Genomic DNA, 21,508 nt, shown 5'->3' with positions numbered 1-21,508 from the left:
CGAACATTGTGTAGTTAGTCAGCTGGCTAGCGTTAGCTAGCTAGCTATCTTAAATAGTCCGAAAGTCACAATACAAACAAAGTAGATAGCGAGCAAGTAACCCGCACAGTCAGAGAGCTTTAGCTTGTATAATTATCAACAAATTTTACGTCTTTCAGTTATAGTTTATGATCTTGAAACTTTTTTGATTAACTGACTGGCTCAATGAATAACCAGGCTAGCTTTAACGTTCGCTATACATCTAGGATATAAAACTGGAATTAGGGTTAACGGTTTAGCTACCTAGCTAGGTTAGCTAGCTAGCTAAAACGAGCTTAATAAAAAAAAACAATTGGATAGCCTAGCTAACTGCCCGACTTCCAGTTCAGATTAACAAAGACTTGTTCTTGATTAGCTTAATATTTATAAACCTACCTTCGTGTGGAAAAAAATACAGGCAAGAGCCCAATATTTTCACAGGGGAGTAACCACAGGTGAGTGATGTAGGCTGGCTAGCGTTACTTCTTCTTACCTGAGCTGTAACTACAACAACCAACTGGCAACCATCTAACTGCGCATGCGAGATATTTGTAAGTTGCCGGCACTAGCATAGCTGTGTTTTACGCATCTTTGATGTTTTGCAGAGAGCTGTTTCGCATCTCAAGTTGTTTGCATAAGCATTCATGGTGCGGCGAATGTTTCTAATTTGGCAACACTTTCTATACCTATTTATGAAATCCTTATATCAGCGGAATGAGAAAAATAATGGTCACGATAGTTCCACGAAAATACATTAGTTTACTAAGTAGTGTTTCCGTTTCAAGTTCATTTGTCTTGTGCACATTACATGTACGGCATTTGACGCTTTTATCCAAAGCGATTTATAACTATTACTGAGTACAATTTGAGGAGCCAAACAGCGGCAACTTGGCAGCAGGGGGGCTTGAACTATCAATTTTCTGATTACTAGTCGAGTACTTCAACCACTGATCTTGAAATACATATACTCAGATATGCTACAGCTGTGTTAGGACATACACTATACAAGAAGGGGAAAGGAAAAGAAAACGTATGTACAAATACAATTACGTATGCAAGAAAATACAGAAAAGTGCAGAATATATAGGGCATAGAAGCATAATCTGGACTCTGCTGTATGTGCAGAACGTGTGACAAGCGTAGCCAAAAATAGTATGTGTGCAATGTTTAGAGTCTATAGACACAGAAGAGTGCAGCAGTACAGAATGATTTAACAAGTTTACACAATGTTAAAGATACGGACTGTGTAACGAGTATATATTGTAGAGACCTGAGACCTTAGCGACAATTCTGTGCTAATACTGCTTTTAGAAATAACAAGTGTGCACGTGTTTGTTGGAGATGGCTAGAAACGAGTTGACTGAAAATAGGAACATTCATTTATGCTCTTCTTCGCAACAGAGTATAGAAGCTGCTTATATACTGCAGAAGGAAACGGTTTTTAAATGTTTCGATCTTGTAAACGCAACCGTGTTTTATAATTGTTTAACTGGCGTGGAGGCGGTCAGGCGATTATAGTCTGGTAGTGATTGGTGGACTGAAAGAAATTGGGTGGTACCTTGAATCACGTGTTTTTAAACGGTCCTTTGAGGTGGTGGTGCGACAATCACCAGGACTTTCCAATTGGTGTAATTTTATGTCCCGTGTAGTATATTTTGGAGGAGGAAGTGTCTAAAATAATGTTGATATTAGCATTTACGCGAGGTTAAAAGTTGGCTATATGCTGCCGTAATGCTGATAGTAATGAAAAACGATTAATTAAGGTGAGAAGATAGGTCGCTGTTTGATTTCAGGATTGTCAAACTGTAGACCGGTGATGAATAATTCGTCAGTGTAATGGATAGTAAATTAGCCGGGCTGTCACTTCGAGTCCTTTTTTTTTTCCAAAATCAACATGCTCTAGAGGTAGCTATGTAGCTGTTTATATGACTTGTTTGTCGAATAGACTGGCATTGTCGAAATCTGATGAGGTCTTCTAATTGTACTGACATGCACTTTTTTATTACGTGTTAGAGCAAATGTAACGTGACTTTACTGTTTGGGTGCAGGTGTAAAAATCGGTGTAACTATTTGCGGTCTGATTCAGAAAATATGGGTCGTTTTTTGAATCTTTTGCGAACCTGGCTTGTGATGGTATCCGTCATTGCTATGGGCAACTCTGTACAGAGCTTCCGTGACCACAGCTTTCTGTCTGAGAAACTTTACACGGGGACACCGGATTTTGGTGGGTTACGTTTAAGTCTCCACTATTCGTTTGTAAAGAAACAGTCGATGAATAATCTTTCCAAATTAGAAAACCTGGCTAACCATTCATGACGGTTTCCCCCCCAGTCAATGGCCTACAAGCAAGAACATTTGGGATATGGACCTTACTGTCTTCGATCATTCGCTGCGCATGTGCCATGGACATACAGAACAGAACGTATGGCCCTCTTAGTCTTACGCAGAATGTTTTGTTTCTGGCAGGACAAACACCAGGTTAATAGCTGTTCTGGCCTTTCTTTTTTTTCCTCTCTCTTTTACCCATCTTAGGCTTTATCATATAACCTTGTGGACATTTGTTCTGGCTCTTGGCCATTTCCTGTCTGAAGCCTTTATCTATAAAACAGCCCCACTTACCATTGGAGTCATGGCCCCTCTTATTGTAGCAGGTGAGTAGGTGAAGTGTCCAAGCAACATTTATATCGAGTAGTAAAAGACAGTGAATCACAAGAAAATGCAAGATTCTAAGAGTGATAATATAGCATACTGAGATACTTCTGGTTAGTGAATGTCAAGGATAAGTAATATATTTTAGCAGTGTAAAAAATAAATCACTTGCATATTTTCTTGGTGTATTCACTGCCCCCAAATGATATAAGTCTTTAATGCTAACCTGATCATGATAAGCTTTTATTATTTTACTCTCTAGTGGTTTCATAGTTTTTCTCATCATTTTTTTTCCCAGGTTCTTCTATTGTGGGCATGTTAATTGGGTTCCAGTGTATTTCAGAGCCAACAGAAGGAAATGCAGCAAAGAAGATCAAGAGAAACTAAATCTATGCCTTAGTGACTTGGAGTCCTTTAGTGCCACCTATGCTCAGAGGAGAATACTTGATGAGTGATACCTCCAGAAAAAGACAGCAGAACTACAGAGCCACTACAATCCCAGCCTATTCCATATTCTTGCTGGCCACTGTGTGGTGTAGAAACAGTACATTTTGATAATATTGAAGATCAGTTATCATATAATGTAAGAAAAAAACTGCAACGAAAACATCATCATCCCAAGCCTTCTTCATATTTGATTGTTAAAATGTCAGTTATCTTTTATTCTTCTAAGTGAAAGAAATAAAGTCTTTCTACAATGCATATAAAGAAATCCAGGGACATGAATAACTTAAATAGTACTTTCATTAGATAACATTGTTGTTTTTAACCTAATGTTTATTTTGGTGATATGCTCTCAGTAAGTGTCCTTCAAAGCCTAAGCATTTTATATTAAAAGTGCACAGTGTAAACAAAATGTTGGCACACATGGATAATCTCTGTAAATCCTATTTGTCTTTACAGTTGTTTAATGATCTTGACATGATCATAATCAGTATCTCTATACTGATTTATAGGTTTCATAGAAGTTGTTTGTGCTTGTCCAAGAAGGTAACACTAAAGTTACTTAAAAATTTACTGTTTTGACAAATGGCTTAAAGGACAGAAGTATGAAAATGTGTCCATCAATAAAAATATTTAATACATTTATGGCATTTTAATAGATTATCAATTAACATTCACACAACTGTTAAAGTAAATGATTATTTACACTTTAAAATGTAACTTTTAATTCAAAACAAAAAATGTTTCTATAAGACATGGGAATTTGGTTCAATTTTATTTTCTTCTAAGAAGAGTACTGGAGTATTGAACAGTATTGTTCTGTAACAGATCTGAATACACCACAGATTTTTTAAAGAAAGTTAATTTACAATTGAATGGAAATATGACAGCACTGAATGTTTAAGTCTCACAATGTTATAAGCACTTTGTAAAATAATTTAAGAACATAACAGCTATATTTTCCTTGACACTAGTGTATATAGTGTATCAATACGTGAAGTGGGTCGGTGCAGAGAGCATTTCTATACTACCTGTTGTACTGGGGCACACAGAATTAAGGGGGCAGAGCACAACCCCTTTGTTTGATAGTCAGCCAGAGGGGTAGATTTATGGATATATACTCTTTGTAAAAGGCCCTGGTTTGGGTGCTCTTCTCACGTCTGTTTTGCTCTCACTCTTACTCCCCATGTTCTCCATTTGCTTTCACTCTTTCTGTCTGTTCTTCTCATCTCACTCCTGTTCCCTGCTCTCTCACTTTTGGCATGAGAAAAGGTTTTTCTTTGTGTGTGTAATCATTTACATTCCATATTAAGAAAACTCACATGTGTAATAATTCCTTGGAGACAAAACTACATGTGAATTATGTCATTTTGATTGTGCCTCATCATATCATTAAAGCTGGATTTAAAAGGCTTGAAAAATGAGCAGTTTACTGTTTATAATTTTCATTTTTCAAGCTTGTGTAATCTAGTTAGCATTGCCCCCCTTTTGCTAACACAACCAATGCCATTGCTAACTTAAATAACTAATGCCATTGTTTAGTGGTCTAATATGTGTTTTTGGTAGGTTAAATGTTTATGTGTGGTTAGCCTTAAATGTATGCATTATTATTACCTTGTCTTCTGCATGGCTGACTCGCTTTTAAATATGAGCATAGGTCAATTTCTACTGGTAGCTCTGTATAGTGCATAGAGAAACTTTAAGAAACTGGTTCTGAATGAAAGTGTTTTAAACATTTTAAGTAAATTAGTGTTTCCCACATAGGGACAGCTAGGTGAACTGCTAGTAGTTTTAAATAAACTAAGCACATTATTACTGCCTCCAGTTCTGACAGAAAATATAGTCTTTGTGGTCATTTTTTAAAATGCAGTAAAAACATAACCTTTTCCTGGATCAAAGATATTACTTTGATGTGCAACATCAACTGGACCAGCAAATCAGTACTACTCCAGGTTACCTCCTCAGTAATCTTCAACAAGAAGCATTTGGCAGAAAAACTTAGTCAAGTGAGTTCATTCTGTCTACTTCTGGGTGACCAAAGAGCACCACCATCTCTGAATCTGCCCATACCTTTATCCTAAAACAGTCTAAACATAAAGCACACCGTACACATTAAGACATTCATCAATATAAACATATAGATCCTGTTTAAAAAAAAAAAAGACTTGGAGATGGTTGAAATCTGTAGGAACAAAAATAAAACTTACGGTGGTGACCTACTTCCCAAGCGTAAAGCGTGATCTAGACAGTCAGCACTCAATTAATCATACAAATGAATGTATATTAAAATCCTACCAGTGCTACAAATTACATGTCATCACAATCTGGAGAAAAGCTATGCTTACATTTTATTAGATAAAATCGCATTACAAACATTGTGATATTCTAGCTGTCCTTTTGGCAGTATGGGATATATCTTTAATGAATAGTATAATTTTGCCCACCATAATGTCTCTTTAGTGACTCAACAGACGTTAGCCACAGCTTAGTCATATATAATCAGATTTCCTCACAAAAGGATATGGATGTTTCTGTGTAGAATGTATGTATGTGTGGTTATGATGAATCTCCCTTCTCTCTGTATACCTGTGTAAACAAATAGGTTTGGGCATGTAAGACAGAGCTGCTCAGAAGCCTTTTTTTCCTAGACCTTGACCTCTTTGCATGGTGAAGATATTCCTTCCTCTTTGTGTCCTGACTGCTTCTGAACAAACAGAGGAAAAAAGCACCCACCAGATTAGTTCACATTTAAAGGGTCTTGGCTTAGCAATGGCCTGAACTCAGTCAACATGTTTTTTTCTTCCAAAACTCTTCATGTCTTCATGCTCTTCAGACCAGAATAATTTCAGTTAAAATTGCTTCTGTTCAGTAAAGTGAAACAAGTATTAGCCATCTTGAACAGTTTTCAAGGTCAGTAAATTTGTAAATGCCCAGTTTAGATCTGTGTATAAGTGTATTTATACCCAGAAAATAGCTAAAAGTATTTTACTATAAAAAATATTACATAGTATGCTTCAACATAAGAAGAACTAGTGAAAACACCTTGACAAGAGCAGTGATTGTGAATGATGGCTTTTGATCTAAAAGTGATATATTCCTAGCCACATATAAAGCTGAAATAAATAAACAATGGTAATATAATTAAAATTAATTGATGATTAATTTATTTTGGGGGTCTTAATGTCTGTATCAGAGGTACCTGTTGTTTTAATTGACAACAATATCATCTTGACATAAGTTCAGGATCCACAGCCTTGTTTCCTGCACCCTCTCTCTGACGGAAACAGTGGAATTAGAGGTACCGATCTACACAATTTTAAAGCAACACCATACCATAAAGAAGTGTTCTCCTCAGTAAAATGGTGTGCAGTTCAGTAGAGCTGGTGTTTGCTAGTCCCAAACAGAGTGGAAGAGGGTCAGAGAGCCTCAGATATCCACTCATACATAAACATACACAGTACATAATGCATGTCGAGTGAAGCAAAAAGATGAAACCAGCAGTGAGTTGTCTGAAATCCATTCAGTTGTGAGTGGATGGAACAACTAAAGCAGACACTTATGGCTCATACCTGTGTGTCTTCCTGCTGGTTAGACTTCTGCCGTCGCAGGTCTGCCTTTATGAATGCTGTAAAGAAGAGGGAAAGGTGCACTTAAAACACCTTCTCTCATATATAAATCTCTCTCATATATAAATCTCTCTCATATATAAATCTCTCTCATATATAAATATTGGTATATAAAGTATAGGTATACTACTAGCACAGAGAAACTGAAAGAAACTGGCTCTGAATGAAAGTTTATATATATGTATATATGTATGTATGTATGTATGTATATATATGTGTGTGTGTGTGTGTGTGTGTGTGTGTGGAAGGTGAAGGCATCTGTGGGTCATGTGGTAATCAGAACACTAGGGGCTGTAACCCCCAGGCTGAGAGAATGGCTCCAACAGATCCCCAGAACAACATCTGCGATATCAGTCCAGAAGAGTGCAGTCCTGGAAACACCTAAGATACTATGTAGGACTCTCAAGCTCACAGGCCTCTGGTAAAGGACCCGAGTTTGAAGGAAATTGACCACCCAGAGGGTGAGTGGGTAATTTTATATATCTCTGGAAACCTTGTTTACTTCACTACAATATATAGACACAGGCATTTGCAGTGGAACTGTTCATACTGAAGACCTCAGTACTTTAAACATGGCACCGTCATAGGATGGCACTTTTGCCACAAGTCAGTTAATGACATTTCTCAACAAACATAAGTGCTATTATTACAAAATGGAAACATTTAGGTGAAAAGCCATGAAGCAGTAAAGTGTGGTAAGAGCAGGGCTGCAGAGGGCAAAAAAGTCCTATGTAGTATCACTCACTCCAAAATTCCAAACAGCCTCTAGAAGCAACATTAGCATGATCTGTGCATCTGGAGCTTTATGAAGGGGGCTTCAGTGGCTTACCAGCTGCACAGAAGCCCAAGATCACTATGCACAATACCAAGCATCGGATGGAGTGCTGTACACCATGCTGCTACCAGACTCTGGAGTCTGATGGGTGAATCTGTGTTTGGCAGATGCCAGGAAAACACCACCTACAGGAATCCATAGTGCCAACAGTACAGTTTGGTGGAGGAAGGATAATGGCCCGGAGCAGTTTTTCAGGGTTTGAGTTATTACCTACTTAGTTCCAATATAGGGTAATGTTTCATACTATAGCATACAAAAACGTATTAGACTCTTTTATGCTTCCAATTTTGAATCATTACAATTTTGAAAGGCCCTTTTTTGTTGAAGCAAAACTGTGCCCCTGTTCAATAAGTGAGGACCATAAAGACTTGGCTTGGTGTGGAGAAACTCCAGTGGGCCTGATCTCGACCCCACTGAACTCCTCTGGGATGAACTAGAATGTCAGTTGCAGTCCAGGTTCTTTATACTCAATGGGCAAATTCCTAAAGACACACTACAAAATTTTCACGTCTTGTGAAAAGCCTTCCCAGAATAGTAGAGGCTTTTGCAGCATAACAAGATCATATTAGTGAGATAGTCAGGTGTGTGTATAAGTGTATATTCTTCCACAACATTCAACCTTTTTGATTTTGTGTAATCTATGTGCAATATGACAGTGACTCCTACAGAACCCATTAAATGATCCACTTTTCTGACTCTAAGCTAGCTCCTAGAACACCTGTACAAGGTGTTCTTAATAGACTTGAAGTTAGACAGAAGCAAGAAGTTAGACAGAGCAAAAATGTGAACTGTCTGTGGGGTCCCAAGGACTGTACTTAAAAAACACTGGGCTATGTAGAAAAGCACAAATTATCTCTTTTTTATGCTTTTGGTCAGGCACTAGTGGGCATCATACACCTCCCATTATGTCTGTGGTTACGCTACACAATAACTATCATATTCAAATGAGGACTGCAGAAGGTTGATTTTCACAATGAAGAGTTCTTCATACCTGTTAGGATGGTCCCTAGGAGGAGAAAAACAGATAGAAAGATGTTTCCAGCTAGTGTCCCATAGTAGTCAATGATTTTGCCTTGACATATTGTGAATATGATTCCAAACACCTGATTAAATAAAAAGAAACAGACCAAGTTTTAGTTCATAAATTCTTAGTGTCATTGTGGACCTACATTTGAATCTGTCTCAGTGACTTTCTGATGCACAGCCCCTTTAACAGTTATCCTTATGCCCATCTCTCTAACCATTCTTCCTCTCTTCCACTCACTTCCACACACTACGCTATACACTGACTTATAAAAACTCTTATTCACATGCTATCCTTCCCTACACTCTGTACCTCTTTTGCTCCCTCCTTCCTTCATTCAAGATCCATATAATCTGCCCAAATCAATCAAATCATGCATGTAGGACACATCCCCCCTTAACCATTAAAAAGCTCACACTACTATGAAGTGAGACAACAGACTGGATAAACACGTTTTTTTGACATAGATATTCTTTCTAGAGAACAAAAAGGAAACCCTAGGTCACATCAAGGCTCTTCATGTTCCTGGTTGCAGGATTTAGACCCTTTTCACAATGAGAAAAAAATAAAACAAGGATTTCAAATGCCAAAAGATTTTCTGAAAACTAACCCTAAAACTGAGATCTTCATGCCATGTGCTGTTTTCAAGCCTTATTTTAGTGCATAGTGGCAGAAAGCAGTGGGATATGAGAACACACAGCATGGTGACATTTACTCCTTGGACTACAACAAAGGAATTTCAATTTGTCAGCACTGTGCACATACCACAGGATCCAGACTCAAGAATTTTAAACTGTTTTTATTGCTAATATTGTTGACACAGTTCTTTAAAATGCAAAGGGTCCAAAAAGATCTTTCCCAGAATAAAACTGGCTTTCTTTTTAAATGGCTTCATAAAAAAGTTGAATGAGAAACCTTTAAGAATGCTTGTTTTTTTATAGACCTGGTTCACTCTCAGTCTACCTGTGCTGAACAGTTGAGCAGGCCTGAGGATGTACCCTCTGACTCTGGGTACGTAAGCTCAACTGCGAACTCAAAGCCCAGTGGCAGGTAGCCAGTCATGAAAAATCTGTGAGCAAAATACAATAAATGTCTAAGTACATGAACACATAGCTTCATAAAAATAGACAGATTTCTGCAGAACCAGAAGAGAAAAAGCTAAGCAACATAATCATTTCATTTTAAAATCCTTTTATAAATCTGAAACTTACTCTGCCAGTCATTGACTAATTAACCTTTTTGCATTCTGTGAGGTAGCTCATTAGAAAAAAATGTATTTTCAGTGGTCAGATGAGATAAAGACCAAATAATTAAATTTATATTGCACTGGTAATGTGATTAAAGTGAAGCCAAAGCCACTGATATATTTGCCCAAATTTGTTCTAATAGTCCTTAACCTTTTATGGCTTTTTATGGCTTTTTATGGCTTGTTCAAATTCCTACAAATCTATAATTCTGAAGCCTGGTGGCCTAAAGGAAAACATAATCTTTACACAAATAAGGGTTTAAAGATTTTAAAGGAAGTGATACATTTTACAGAAAAATCTAAGCAATCTGCATCTTTGGATCCACAAGAAAAAAACTTAGAATCAGAAGGCATACAAATGTTCACTGAAATACAAAATATGTTCATATTCACTAGTAAAGGTATTCAATAGTCAAGGCTAACAACAACGTCACAATACAATCTGCCTGTGCTAAACCACAGTGGTTTGTAGACATGAGCTGTGGTATTGACTGGAAGACGTTGAATGAAATGGTACAGTGTCAAATAGGATTTATAGTCTACTGAATCCAGTAACTCTCACCAGATTGTGTTTTGACAGCAACTCCTTGAAAGTTGATGTTTGAACTTTATACTCACCCAACAACTGTTGTGACAGATAAGAAAAAAGCTCCTACCCAAGTGCTGCTGATGTAATGAAGACCGCCCAGAGATGGCCTAAGTTAAGGGTGAAAGTGTAGACCACCATTCCCACAAAAGACAGGAGGTATACAGCAACTGTGGTCTGCCTAGAGCGCAAAAGGTGACATATCAAATGCTTGCAAGATAAATATGAATGTAATGTGGCACATTACTTTGTTGCTTAGGATTTGTGTATGATTTAGGACATTTACCCCAGATGAACTTTTAAACAGTACAACTATTTATGTCAACAGGGAGGAAGACATTGGTATTCATTTGCACTATAAAACTTCATCTTTTTCCCACTCCTACACTTGTCATACATTCATCAAAATCACATTCATTCATTTTCAAAGGAAAAACAAGATTCCTGAACAATTCCTTTCATGGCTCTTGTTCCCTTTAAACAAACAGTGTATTATGAAGTAGTATTGTGGTGTACAACCATGTCCCATTCCACTGCTGTTGTTGGAAATAGCCTCAGGCTCTTTCAGACTTGTAAAACAAGGATGTAATCCTGATTATGAATGTGTGAATTATATGTACTCATTGAAAGGGCAGGTTGTTTTAACCACTAGCTGAGAGAGAAAAAAGGGCTATACTTAGAGACACAATGTTGCAAAGCAAAATTCTTTTTATCTATAGTATCAATGCTAACAGTTCCTGGATCTTTAAAATGGTTTTCATGGACAATTTATTATAAAGGAAGCTGATAATGTGTTTGCTTGCCAGCTTTCATACAAAGTAAAATCCCTGCTTCCCACAAAGAAGTAATCCCTTATGAATCCCTACTACTGGGAGGGATCTCAGAATATGGTAATTGTTAATTTCCATTAGAACACTGCTAATCACACCTATAATAAGGGACAAAAAAATTATATTATGGATCATGACACAATTTCATATCTCAGTACCTAAATGCCTCTTTTATCACAGAGTGAGCAGAGTGAACTTGATAACAATTAAACATATAAAAGGTGCTGGAAAGGTTATGAAATCTATGCAAAATTATAAATATGATATGGTTAAATATAACCAAGAAATCCTCAAAAAGAGAGGTATGTGTGATGGAATTTTACAGCACCTAGTAGTTATTGTTTAGATAAATCCTCTCAAACTCAAAAGGATTAATAGGAACAATACATTTTAGATGTTGGCTAAACATGAGGTGTGGAGAAGCAACATGTGCATTGGATGATAACAAATGTTTGCAGAAAACAAACTGGAAGCCCACTAGACACTTGGGAAGTGAACAGCAGTGAATACATATGGTAGTATCATAGATCACCATTTAAATCTATTGCAGCATGTGAATCACAGACCACTACATAACAAATTCTCTAAATTGAGCCAGAACTGTGTCAGCAATAGTCAGCAGCCTTGGCTTTTATTTCACAGCTCATAAAATGAAAGGAGCATGGGGTATATTGGTTGAATGTCTGCCAGGTCATCTGGATTAGGAGGATTAGGAGGTGCAACAGCACTTTAGCCAAAGGATTAAGCCTGTGTTTTGCATAGGTACAACACCAAGGTTGGTTTGATGTCTGAATGGATTGTCCTTGGCCTGCCAGAAGTCTGTAGTTATGGCAACATAAGGCATACTTGTATGTCTTAGTTTTGTCCAACCAGATTCCACAGATGAGGGAGCCCACCATACCAGCAATGACAATAGTTAGGCCAATTCTTCCAACATTCACCTCCTCCCCCTGTGAGTGGAAGAAAGAGAGTTTGCTTTAGAATATGGACATTTATTGAACCATTCTTGTGAATAGAGGTTTTAGTAATTGGTATCCAGTTAAGATTTATTATAGTTCAGTAATAATAAGACAATAATATACGTAGTTAATATCAGAAACCTTTATTTATAGTATTTTATAGATATTTAAATTAATTTAATTTAAGATAATTTATGGTATAAATTCCATGAAGGTATGAAATTATGAAATGTGGCTCAGTGGTTTCCTTGCCTTATTAGGACTAATGCTTTTCCAAAAATATTTACTGATTCTTTCTCAAACGTGAAACTAATGAACAATGACATTTTGTCAGAGCAGTAACTCAGCTGTACACACATATTTCATAAAGAAAGTCGTAACACACACTCAATTACACAAACCAAAAAAAGCAACATCTGAATGATAAGGAATGCAGTATCCCACAGGTGTTTGTTCATACACCATGCTGATATCACACATTGCTCCATTAGAAGGTAGACTTCATGTAGTAACAAAATAATAAAGCATAAAGGCTTAATTTACACACTGAGTCTAGAACGAGACAGTGTTCATCCCCATAGGAAATGTCAATAAGGATGATGAAAAGATAACATTCATTGGGACTTACAGGGTAGTGGTTAATAAGCATCCGATTAAGCAGGGTGGAAACAGCATAAAAACATCCAACATTTAATCCTACAAAAACAAAAAAAGAAGTTCTTATATACAACGAACGTCTCCACATATTTCAGTTAACCAAAAAACTCTTAAAAGGAAAACTATGCCACAAGTTCATATGTTCACATTCATGCATAATATAAAAACATGTCAAATACTGATCTCATCTAATCTGGGTAAATAATGAACTCCATCTAACCTATGACCCATGGAATCCAAGACCACACACTTGACATTGTGTTGACTCACATTATGTAAGCAGAGAGCAAAATAAAATATTGATTTAATGTAATAAATTTGTACATTTTTAAAATAGTGAATGTAAACTTATTTATGCATTCCTATGATTAATTCCAGTGCACATGGCTAGTTCTATATAATGACTTTATTCATATTAAAATCTCAGGTCAGCTTGAGAGGTTTAAACAACTGTTTCTAGACAGAAATTCTCAGTGTCATTGTTGAACCTGAAACGGAAAGGATACAATGGTTTGAGAAATTTGGTGAATTTATTGGTGAATCAAAATTAAAGATTCCAAAGTCATAGCTTCAACTCAACTCAAATAAAATTTTCCTTACAGAAGAAAACCACTATTGTTCTTTATCCCATATCAGCCCAGATCCCATATAATGATTTTATTCCTGTGCATGGAAGTGTGTTCACACCATCTTCTGGTGAGTATGTGAGGCCTACCATAGGTGATGAGGAGCAGGACAAAGGGAGTGTTGTGGAGGAGTCTACCAACAGAGGCCCGGTAAGAGGACTCTTGAGGAGCCATGTTTTGCATCACTACCTGCGCCTGGGAGGGTGGGATGTCTGGCTTCTCCTGGAACACTGGGACACACACACAGTAACTGACAGGGAAGAACCATGCATACAGCTTGGCGCAACATACTAACTTTAGCGATAAGTGTCAGAAATATAAGAACTCTGCATGTAAAGCCTGACACAGACTGAGGCAAAGTGAATAACAAAAAAATCTTTTTTTTTGAAGAAAGTACAAAAATCAAAACTATACAAATGAGAAGGAAAAGTTCCTCCAAATTAATACCATCACTGAGAAAAATGCTACAGTGGAGACAGGTTCCATGGTGGTGTCCCAGATGAGTTTGGTCGTTGTAGTACATAAATAAGATGTAAAGGAAGGCAGGGCGTGCTTGAGCACTTCCCACACCACTGGACAGACAAGATAAGCAGAGCCACAGGAGGACGAGCATGGAGGCCTGCTACCAGCCTGTGTGGCCCACAGACAAAGCACTATGATGACGTCACCACTGTAGAAAATTAGTGCAACTATAAGCATTTAGAAAAATATTTAGCAAATCAGTGTTCCTACATAACCTATTCAGAATGAAATGTCTATAAAATAGTATCAGAGTCAAAGTAACTCTAAATGACAGATAACTAAATGACAGATTATACACACAAGCATTGAAAATGTGAAACATGATACATGTTGAACAGTCAGCACTTGTGCAGTGCTACAATCAGTGACACACTGAGACATCATACAGTATGCAAATACTATATAACTGACTTTCTATTATACTATATAACTGATTATCTATGTGCTAACAAATAAATGGGGAAGTATCCGATATTGCGTATGATGACACTGAATGAACCAAAAATAGCTTTTAAGTAATAATAATAATAATAATAATGATGATGATGATGATGATAGGTTCAATTTATATAGCACATTTCACAAAAACCCAATCATTTGTAGATCTTTTCTTCTATAAAATAACCTATATTGTTTGCAATATTGTTGTTGAAAAGAGTAACAGAACAAATGAATGTTCACACCTAATGTGATTTTTTCTTCTTTGATGCTATGGCTCTGATAAAATGACAAAAGGACAAAAACATTATTTCTTATTAGGCAGAACTAGTGATTGGCTTAGTAATTGGTGATGTCAACACAAGACCATAATCTCTATGGTCTCTATGACAAAAACTTTACACCAAATTAAAAAAACTGAAAACTCTTTTTTCACTATTCATATATGTTTGCACAAACAGCATTTGCAAGGGCATTCATTGTATAATAGTTTATGTTGTAAGAATGATTTACACAGCATTTTGTTCTACAACTGGTCATAACCAAATGGGGCTCTAAAAGAGAAATGACAGTCTTACTGATGAGAACCAGAATGAAGATCAGTGTGGCAGCTCCAGCTGTGATATAGAACATGACGCTGATGTGATGGGCCAGTTCATCCATGTCACCCACATTCGGCACAAGAACAGGTGGCACCAAGAACCCAATGGCAATGCCAAGCTGTGGGACAAAGGAATGTAGTTAACCACTGGCACAGTTCACACCTCTCCATGAAATTAAATTCAATTAAAATAATGCTACTGTAGGTCAGCAGTGGGATTGGCACAAAGAAAACGGCAAAGCAAAGTTACTGTCACTTCATGAGGTAGTAAGATATAAATATTGTGAACTGGAAAAACAATAGAAAACAATAGAAAAAAAAACCTTGTCTGCTGATAGTAGTGCTGTTGGACAGATAACATTTATAATATTAGCTGTTGGGCTAAACTCCCACAATGCGTCAGGTAGTCAGGTGGAGAGATGTCCACCTAAACCATCTTATCTGGGAAACCACCAGATCTCCATAGTATTAATCACCACCACCTGTTTCTCACTTATCTCAGCGTATTTAAGCCTGTTTAGTTGATGCCCTCATTGCAAGGTACTGCTATGTCTAGTAATCATACTGAGCATTTCTCTAGATTATTTTCTCTGTGTGTATTATTTTCTCTGTGTGTATTGACCCTGTCTGTTCCCCGTACTGTTTTTTGTTTTTTGTTTTTTTACCTTTGCCTGTCTGTTGTTTACATCTTGGAATTGCCCTTACTACAGTAAACTTTTATTGTTTAATCTTATCCACAAGTGTCTGGTTATTTGTGTCCCTTTACAATCATCCTTCACAGACATTAAAAATCCATGCAAGTTTTAAGATAGCTTGGGTGTTCACATGACTGGTACTAAACAACCAGAAAGATCATAGGTGACATATGAATCAGTGTATCATGGAATACATGTGAATGTTTTTCCCCCCCTCTGTTTTCTCTCAACATTAGTTTTAGCCAGTTCCCATGATCCATAACCCATGTTCCTCAGCAAGAAAATGGCAGGAGTGTACATACATAGATGTATATCTAGTTCATTGGCTATCTAGTTCATGCCCTTTTTTATCAAATGTTTCCCTCCTATAAGCTTGACTAGCAGTCCAATCAAGATGTTATTGTTGTTCCACTTATTTCCAGTAAAACCATTTAACCATTTATGTTCTACGTTCACTCACATATACAAAGAAATAATTTATCTCACAATGACAATTTATCTGCAAAACTTTATCAACTAGCCAGTGGAATTTCTGATTTCTAATGTTTAAGAAATTAATTCCTTCAATAGCATTTCAATAGCAAGTGTTTGATTAGTAATGTGAAACCTTCAAATATTTAAAAGTAAAAGATTTGTCACAGTTGGCCGGCCATCAGCCAGGAGGGACACGCCTACTTCAGAGAGGGGCTGTACTTCACTCCTGCCCCGCTCTCAATCACCAACCTATTAATCCGATACACCTGTTTTCTCACTTTTCTCCTCTATTTAATCCTGCAGGTCCCAAGAGAGGACACTGCACATTAACGGACTGCTGTTGTGAGAATAGCTACTTATCACACCACTACAAGGAACCTTTACTTCTAGTATATTTTGTTGTTTGTGGATTTTCGTTTGATATTATTTGAATAGAAAATAAAGAGCACTTCGGCCTCTCGCTTCATCTGTGCCGCCAACATCACAATATCATTAATATCCAAACACAAAAACCATACAGTATTCTAAATGTTAATCTAAATTGCATTTTGTATTAGGGAATGTGATGGGTAATATGACAAGACATTTTTCAGTGGAATTTCGCTTATAATCAAAAGCCAGTAATAGCTACTGTCCAATCTGATAAAACAGTGAAACACACTGCGAAACCAATCAAATGACTGTCACCTGTGACCAATATATCACATGACCATTTACTTGACTATCAGGAACAACCATCCCAAATAATCCAAATGATTTGCACCTGTTTCAGGTGTTGAAGACCAGAGCTAGTAAGGTCTTTGTAATGCACAGGGCAGAAACATCAGGAAACTGACATAAGAACACAACAAGTCTTTGACAAGGGATTGCACAGAGTTTCATATTTCAACACCTCTGCTAAGAATTCAGGGCATCCTATAAACATGTTGTGAAAAAGTCTCATTACACCTACCTTTAAAACAAGGGCTGAATTTTGATGAAAGCAACCACAAGCTGGTCCTTGAAAATGCAACAACAGTTCAGCATTTCCTTAGAACCAACAGAGTAGCTTTATCCTGGCTTTATTTTTAATGGCTTTATTTTTGATGGCTTTATTTTCAAAACATCACTGCCCTCCCATCACGATCTACCAAATAATATGCCAGAAATAAAGTGCTTAGATGTACTCTTCCCACACTGTGCATCCCCAAGAATACTCAAAAAAAAAACAAAAAAAAAACAACAATGCAGGGCAACAGAATATTAAATGAGCACAAGACAACAAACACAGACACATGGTTTCCAAGACCTCCAATGGAGCAGAAATTGCACACTTACCAAAACAAGTGTCAGTTCTGTACCGGAGCCACATGAAGGATTTGCTAATGATTATGCAGTAAACAGCAAGGACATGACCCATCAGCACTTGGAGCATTTCATCTTGGGCAGAGGAACCATCATTATAGTGTCTTTTAACTGAGCTTCTGTCATTCCAAGTGTCAAGTGTTACCAATCACCTGCTTTACCCTATTAACCATCTTTAATGCTGCCTCCATAAGAATATAGGCCCACCCACACCAGTCACTCCTGCCCTGGCCTGGCTGCATCCTCAGCTCATTTTCCCAGTACCCCCTGTTTTTCCCATATACCATCTGCAGCTTTTAGCCATGAAACAAATGTTAGCAGACTTTTTGCATATGAGCTTTGTATCTCGAATTGGTTGAAGTGCTGGCTATATTGCACCACCTGCCCCATCGCCATTACCACTCACTTCTGCAGCTGTGCTGGAGTTTGCCCCATCTTCTTGCCTTTAACAGCCTTTAATGGCTTTGACCATGTGATGATTCCAGTGAAAACAGCTCATTAATAACTACATAAATGACTTATAGAACCAAACAATGTTCCTTTTTATCTTGGCAAACTGCTGATCTGAGAGTATTATTCTGAATCTCTGCATAGTGATGCTTTGCTTTTTGATGTGTTTTAAAATCCTCCATTAAATGTTGTCCTTTAAAGCTAACATGTTCCAGGTTAGAAATGTAGCTAAAAGTGACTGTGATCCATGCAGAACCTTGTCTGTAGAAGCACAAAGAGTGGAGATGCCTGCTTACTCACTACTGCCAAATGTCTGGGCCTAAGGTCAAATCAAACTAAAATACCTTCCAACGCTTCCATGCAGAAGGCAAGACAGCACAAAAGAAACCTCTTGAATTCTTATTCTCATACTTCATATGATCTCAACTGCACTGTGCGTGGTACTGCACCGTCACTGATTAATTTCTGTGCAGTGTGGCTGCACTTCGGTATTCTTCCAAAACAATAGTTCTTTCAAACCCCCTTCCAACATATTGGATTTTGTACATTCAGTATATGTGTGTGATGCTGGGTGCTGTCACAAAGAATTCTTGTTGTGTCATGTATTGTCTTAGTTCCTTGAGTTTTTGAGTATTATAATATGTATAATAATAAGTGTTATAATATGCAAGAAAAATCTGAAAAAAGTACTAAGACCAGTATTATGAGACCTGTATTTTAAGTCTTTATCACAAATACAGAAAAATAAATAAATAAATAAATACATTTTTAAAATTCCAAGACAGTGGAAGGTCTACAGTGGTCTACAGTGGAAGACTGCAGTAGTGTACAGTTTAGGGAGTCAAAAAATGTGACATGATTCAGTTCTCAGTGGGTAAATTAAGTTTTCATGAACTAAACTGCAGTAAGCAAGGAGCAAGCAGGAGCAAAGCTGGAGTAAGAACTGCTGAAAACTTTCATACACTGTTAAATTGCTTGACTTCTACTTAACTTCAACTATTTGAGTTCAGTTCTGGGGTTGAGTCAACTGTCACAGATAAATGTAACGACTGGTTAAATGTGTTTTCACATGATTTCAAATGTACTTGACTTGTAGCCAAAAAGAAGTAAGTTATCATGCAGAGCTCTAAGGCACTAATGCACTAATTCAATCCATACAACCTAATTCATTAAAACGCTCAATTGATATTTTAGCGTTATCATCTGGGCTAAAGCTGTCATCTGATCAGGTTTTAATGGTAAAAGATTGTATCTCTTATGTGTCACCCAAATGTGTAATTCGCTTCCTCAAAAGATACCGAATAATCCCACAACGCATCCAACGTAAAATTACAGAATTGTAGTCGAATATACATTAGTAGGACTTTAAAAGTTTATTAAATAACAGGGAAAGGCTGAATTATAATTTCCCATTTCTCTTTTCTCTCCGTCCGTGCTGGGTTATATCACTGAACACATTATATTAATAACCGCGTTAACAAGGTTAACAAGGATGGCGGTGAAAACTATAGTATTGTATAGTATAGTACTGAAAGAAACTGCAACTACACTTCAGTCAAAATAAATTCGAATTAAATGGCATTAAAGTTCTCGGTTTTGGTGCGTAAAACTAACAAGTATTTTTGAACTACTAAACTATAACGTGCCGTTATTTTTGTATGTCCTTGTCAAAACAACAAACAACAAACAAAAAAAAACAACAACAGTAAATGCACCGCTCTGGGCATTACGCACCCACCTACTCACCTGATTCCCAAAAACGCCAATCAAGCACGCAGTGGAAACCTCCCCTGTGCCGAACCACACAGACGCTATCCGGGATGGCATTCCAAGGATGAAGACCTGGGCAAGTGAACAGGCAAACTGTCCTAGCACTGTCACCCAGAACAGGTGAGGTTTAACACTTGCCACTTTGATCCAAGCGCCGACGCAATTTATGCTGGTCGCTGCGAGCGCAATTATACGTAGCCCTTTTTTGTCCAAAAGCCATGTTACGGGAAATATGAACGGTACGTAAGTCAACATGTAGATCATTGACATCCAGTCTATAGCAAATGAATTGACGTTATAGAATTCCATAAAGAGGTTGTTGATTATTCCGTACTGGATCCATTGAAATGCGTTACACAACGAGTAGGAGCTAAAGAGGGAAACTATGACCCATCTTCTCTTATACAAACGTGTTTTATATTTTTTGGCATTGTCCACAGAAATTTCATTACCTTCTGTTTTGCTTTCTATGTTCTCACTTTTCGATACATTACTTTCCACGAGAAATGATCGGTTTTTCCCTCTATTTACATCCTCAGAGTTCTCGCAATCGCACATTTTGGTGTCGTAGAGAAATTGTGTAGTCTGTAGTTTTACCAGATTAAAATTTGAACTAATGTAAATAACAACTTTGAAAAAAAAAAAAAAAAAAATTTTGAACATGTAGCTCTAGACCTTTTATGTGTCAGTGGCAAAATCAGCCGTAGACTAACGCCGGGCTGTTTCATTTATACGAACTGTAGCACGTGATCCAGTTCCTTGAGTAATCTCGCTGTAAACTGGCGCATGCCTTTATTATAGGCTATTGCGTGCATCGGCGATTCTAGAATGTGTAGGGGCCCTTGGCAATAATTCACAGGTACCACTCCAACCAGCATTCACTGCTATTGTTATAAATAATCTGGCACCAACAAAAAAATGCGAAATATAAACTTTTTATTTCAAAATGTAACAGTACTATTATTTTTAAAATATAAAAAAATTGCACTGCACATATACCACAATAATGTACACCAATAGACCTCGGTAATTTAAAGTACATTTTCCATGTCTAAATTTCATAATTTAGCTTTCATAGCTACAGGTAGCTCGGTCAGACACAGCTTTCATCAGTTAACTAACCTACAGAAAAACTAATGTGCAAGTTAGCTGGTTTTCCCCTCCAAATCACCCCATTACTCATGTCCTGTAAAACATGTTAATTTCAGTAACAATGCCCAAGACCAAGCTGTCTTAGTTATAATAGCATTACTATATTTAATCATAATCTGCTTCACTCACCACGGTCATGCTTCATTTTCTCCTCTTCCTCTTTTTTCTTCTTTCTTTCACTGCCAGAACGATATAACTCCTCTTCATCTTTGATGACTTGGCTTTCATTGCTGACAATTTGTTGTCATTATTAAACTATCACACACGTTATTTGCAATGGGAGTGAGAAGAAAAATTGGCACATTGCCACTGCTGTCATTTAATGTCTGTCAGCCCTCAGGGGCCCCGCACTGTTTTGGGGCCCTATGCAGTTGCAGTTTCTGCCTTGCCTGGTGGCAAGCAGCACTTCTAATTGTGGGAAGTAAAACGTTTGTCGGACTTTAACAAGAATACTGACGTACTCTGCTCTCTGGCTTGAACAACGTAAGGTTTCAAGAGAAATGACCCTAATGCTGTTTGTAACCTGAGGAAGCATGCATGCATTTTTTTTGCATACATAAAT

At 37.2% G+C, this 21,508-nt stretch overlaps 3 protein-coding genes across 17 annotated transcripts in view; 1 reads left to right on the top strand and 2 right to left on the bottom strand.

Moving 5' to 3' along the window:
* The window catches only part of ttll5 (tubulin tyrosine ligase-like family, member 5), a 60,436-nt gene extending 59,899 nt beyond the window's left edge, over nt 1-537 (bottom strand). For all 9 annotated transcript variants that reach the window (XR_003411560.2, XM_027023729.2, XM_027023730.2 and 6 more), the window contains exon 1: nt 415-537. The gene's annotated coding sequence lies outside the window, so the exon portion shown is untranslated. The remainder of the gene's footprint in view (nt 1-414) is intronic.
* Nucleotides 538-1,656: 1,119 nt separating this feature from the next.
* On the top strand, nt 1,657-3,723 carry erg28 (ergosterol biosynthesis 28 homolog). Its single transcript, XM_027023739.2, has 5 exons — nt 1,657-1,781; nt 2,067-2,242; nt 2,350-2,440; nt 2,551-2,669; nt 2,966-3,723. The coding sequence occupies exons 2-5, from the start codon at nt 2,110-2,112 to the stop codon at nt 3,052-3,054; spliced, it is 432 nt and encodes a 143-aa protein (XP_026879540.1). The 5' UTR covers nt 1,657-1,781; nt 2,067-2,109; the 3' UTR covers nt 3,055-3,723.
* Nucleotides 3,724-3,794: 71 nt separating this feature from the next.
* Nucleotides 3,795-20,466, bottom strand: flvcr2a (FLVCR heme transporter 2a). 7 transcript variants are annotated; one of them, XM_027023713.2, is made up of 11 exons: nt 19,771-20,466; nt 15,039-15,180; nt 13,590-13,730; nt 12,846-12,913; nt 12,105-12,208; nt 10,499-10,609; nt 9,560-9,665; nt 8,564-8,675; nt 6,681-6,736; nt 6,311-6,385; nt 5,730-5,815 (listed from the first exon to the last, which is right to left on the bottom strand). In XM_027023713.2, the coding sequence occupies exons 1-10, from the start codon at nt 20,455-20,457 to the stop codon at nt 6,335-6,337; spliced, it is 1,578 nt and encodes a 525-aa protein (XP_026879514.2). In that variant the 5' UTR covers nt 20,458-20,466; the 3' UTR covers nt 5,730-5,815; nt 6,311-6,334. The 7 variants fall into 7 exon arrangements, with proteins under 7 accessions (XP_026879512.2, XP_026879513.2, XP_035388371.1 ...); XM_027023717.2 differs by lacking the exon at nt 6,311-6,385 and adding an exon at nt 6,445-6,501 and having other exon boundaries at nt 5,740-5,812; XM_027023715.2 differs by lacking the exon at nt 6,311-6,385 and adding an exon at nt 6,445-6,501 and having other exon boundaries at nt 5,763-5,815.
* Between the last annotated feature and the right edge of the window lie 1,042 nt (nt 20,467-21,508).

This window comes from Electrophorus electricus, chromosome 13 (genome assembly GCF_013358815.1).
Source record: "Electrophorus electricus isolate fEleEle1 chromosome 13, fEleEle1.pri, whole genome shotgun sequence".
NCBI lineage: Eukaryota > Metazoa > Chordata > Actinopteri > Gymnotiformes > Gymnotidae > Electrophorus > Electrophorus electricus.
Note: the sequence above shows the minus strand (reverse complement) of the source record. Positions and strands in the feature narration are given on the sequence as shown.

Bases quoted from the DNA above. Each gene is read 5' to 3' on its own strand.
- erg28 (XM_027023739.2), top strand. From the start codon at position 2,110: ATGGGTCGTTTTTTGAATCTTTTGCGAACCTGGCTTGTGATGGTATCC. The intron at 2,243-2,349 runs GTGGGTTACGTT...TTTCCCCCCCAG, and splicing joins CACGGGGACACCGGATTTTG to TCAATGGCCTACAAGCAAGA. The intron at 2,670-2,965 runs GTGAGTAGGTGA...TTTTTTTCCCAG, and splicing joins GGCCCCTCTTATTGTAGCAG to GTTCTTCTATTGTGGGCATG.
- flvcr2a (XM_027023711.2), bottom strand. From the start codon at position 20,457: ATGTTCAAAATTTTTTTTTTTTTTTTTTTCAAAGTTGTTATTTACATT. The intron at 12,209-12,845 runs GTAAGTCCCAAT...TTCCACTCACAG, and splicing joins TGCTTATTAACCACTACCCT to GGGGAGGAGGTGAATGTTGG. The intron at 5,816-6,680 runs GTATGAGCCATA...CTGTTTGTTCAG, and splicing joins ACCAGCAGGAAGACACACAG to AAGCAGTCAGGACACAAAGA.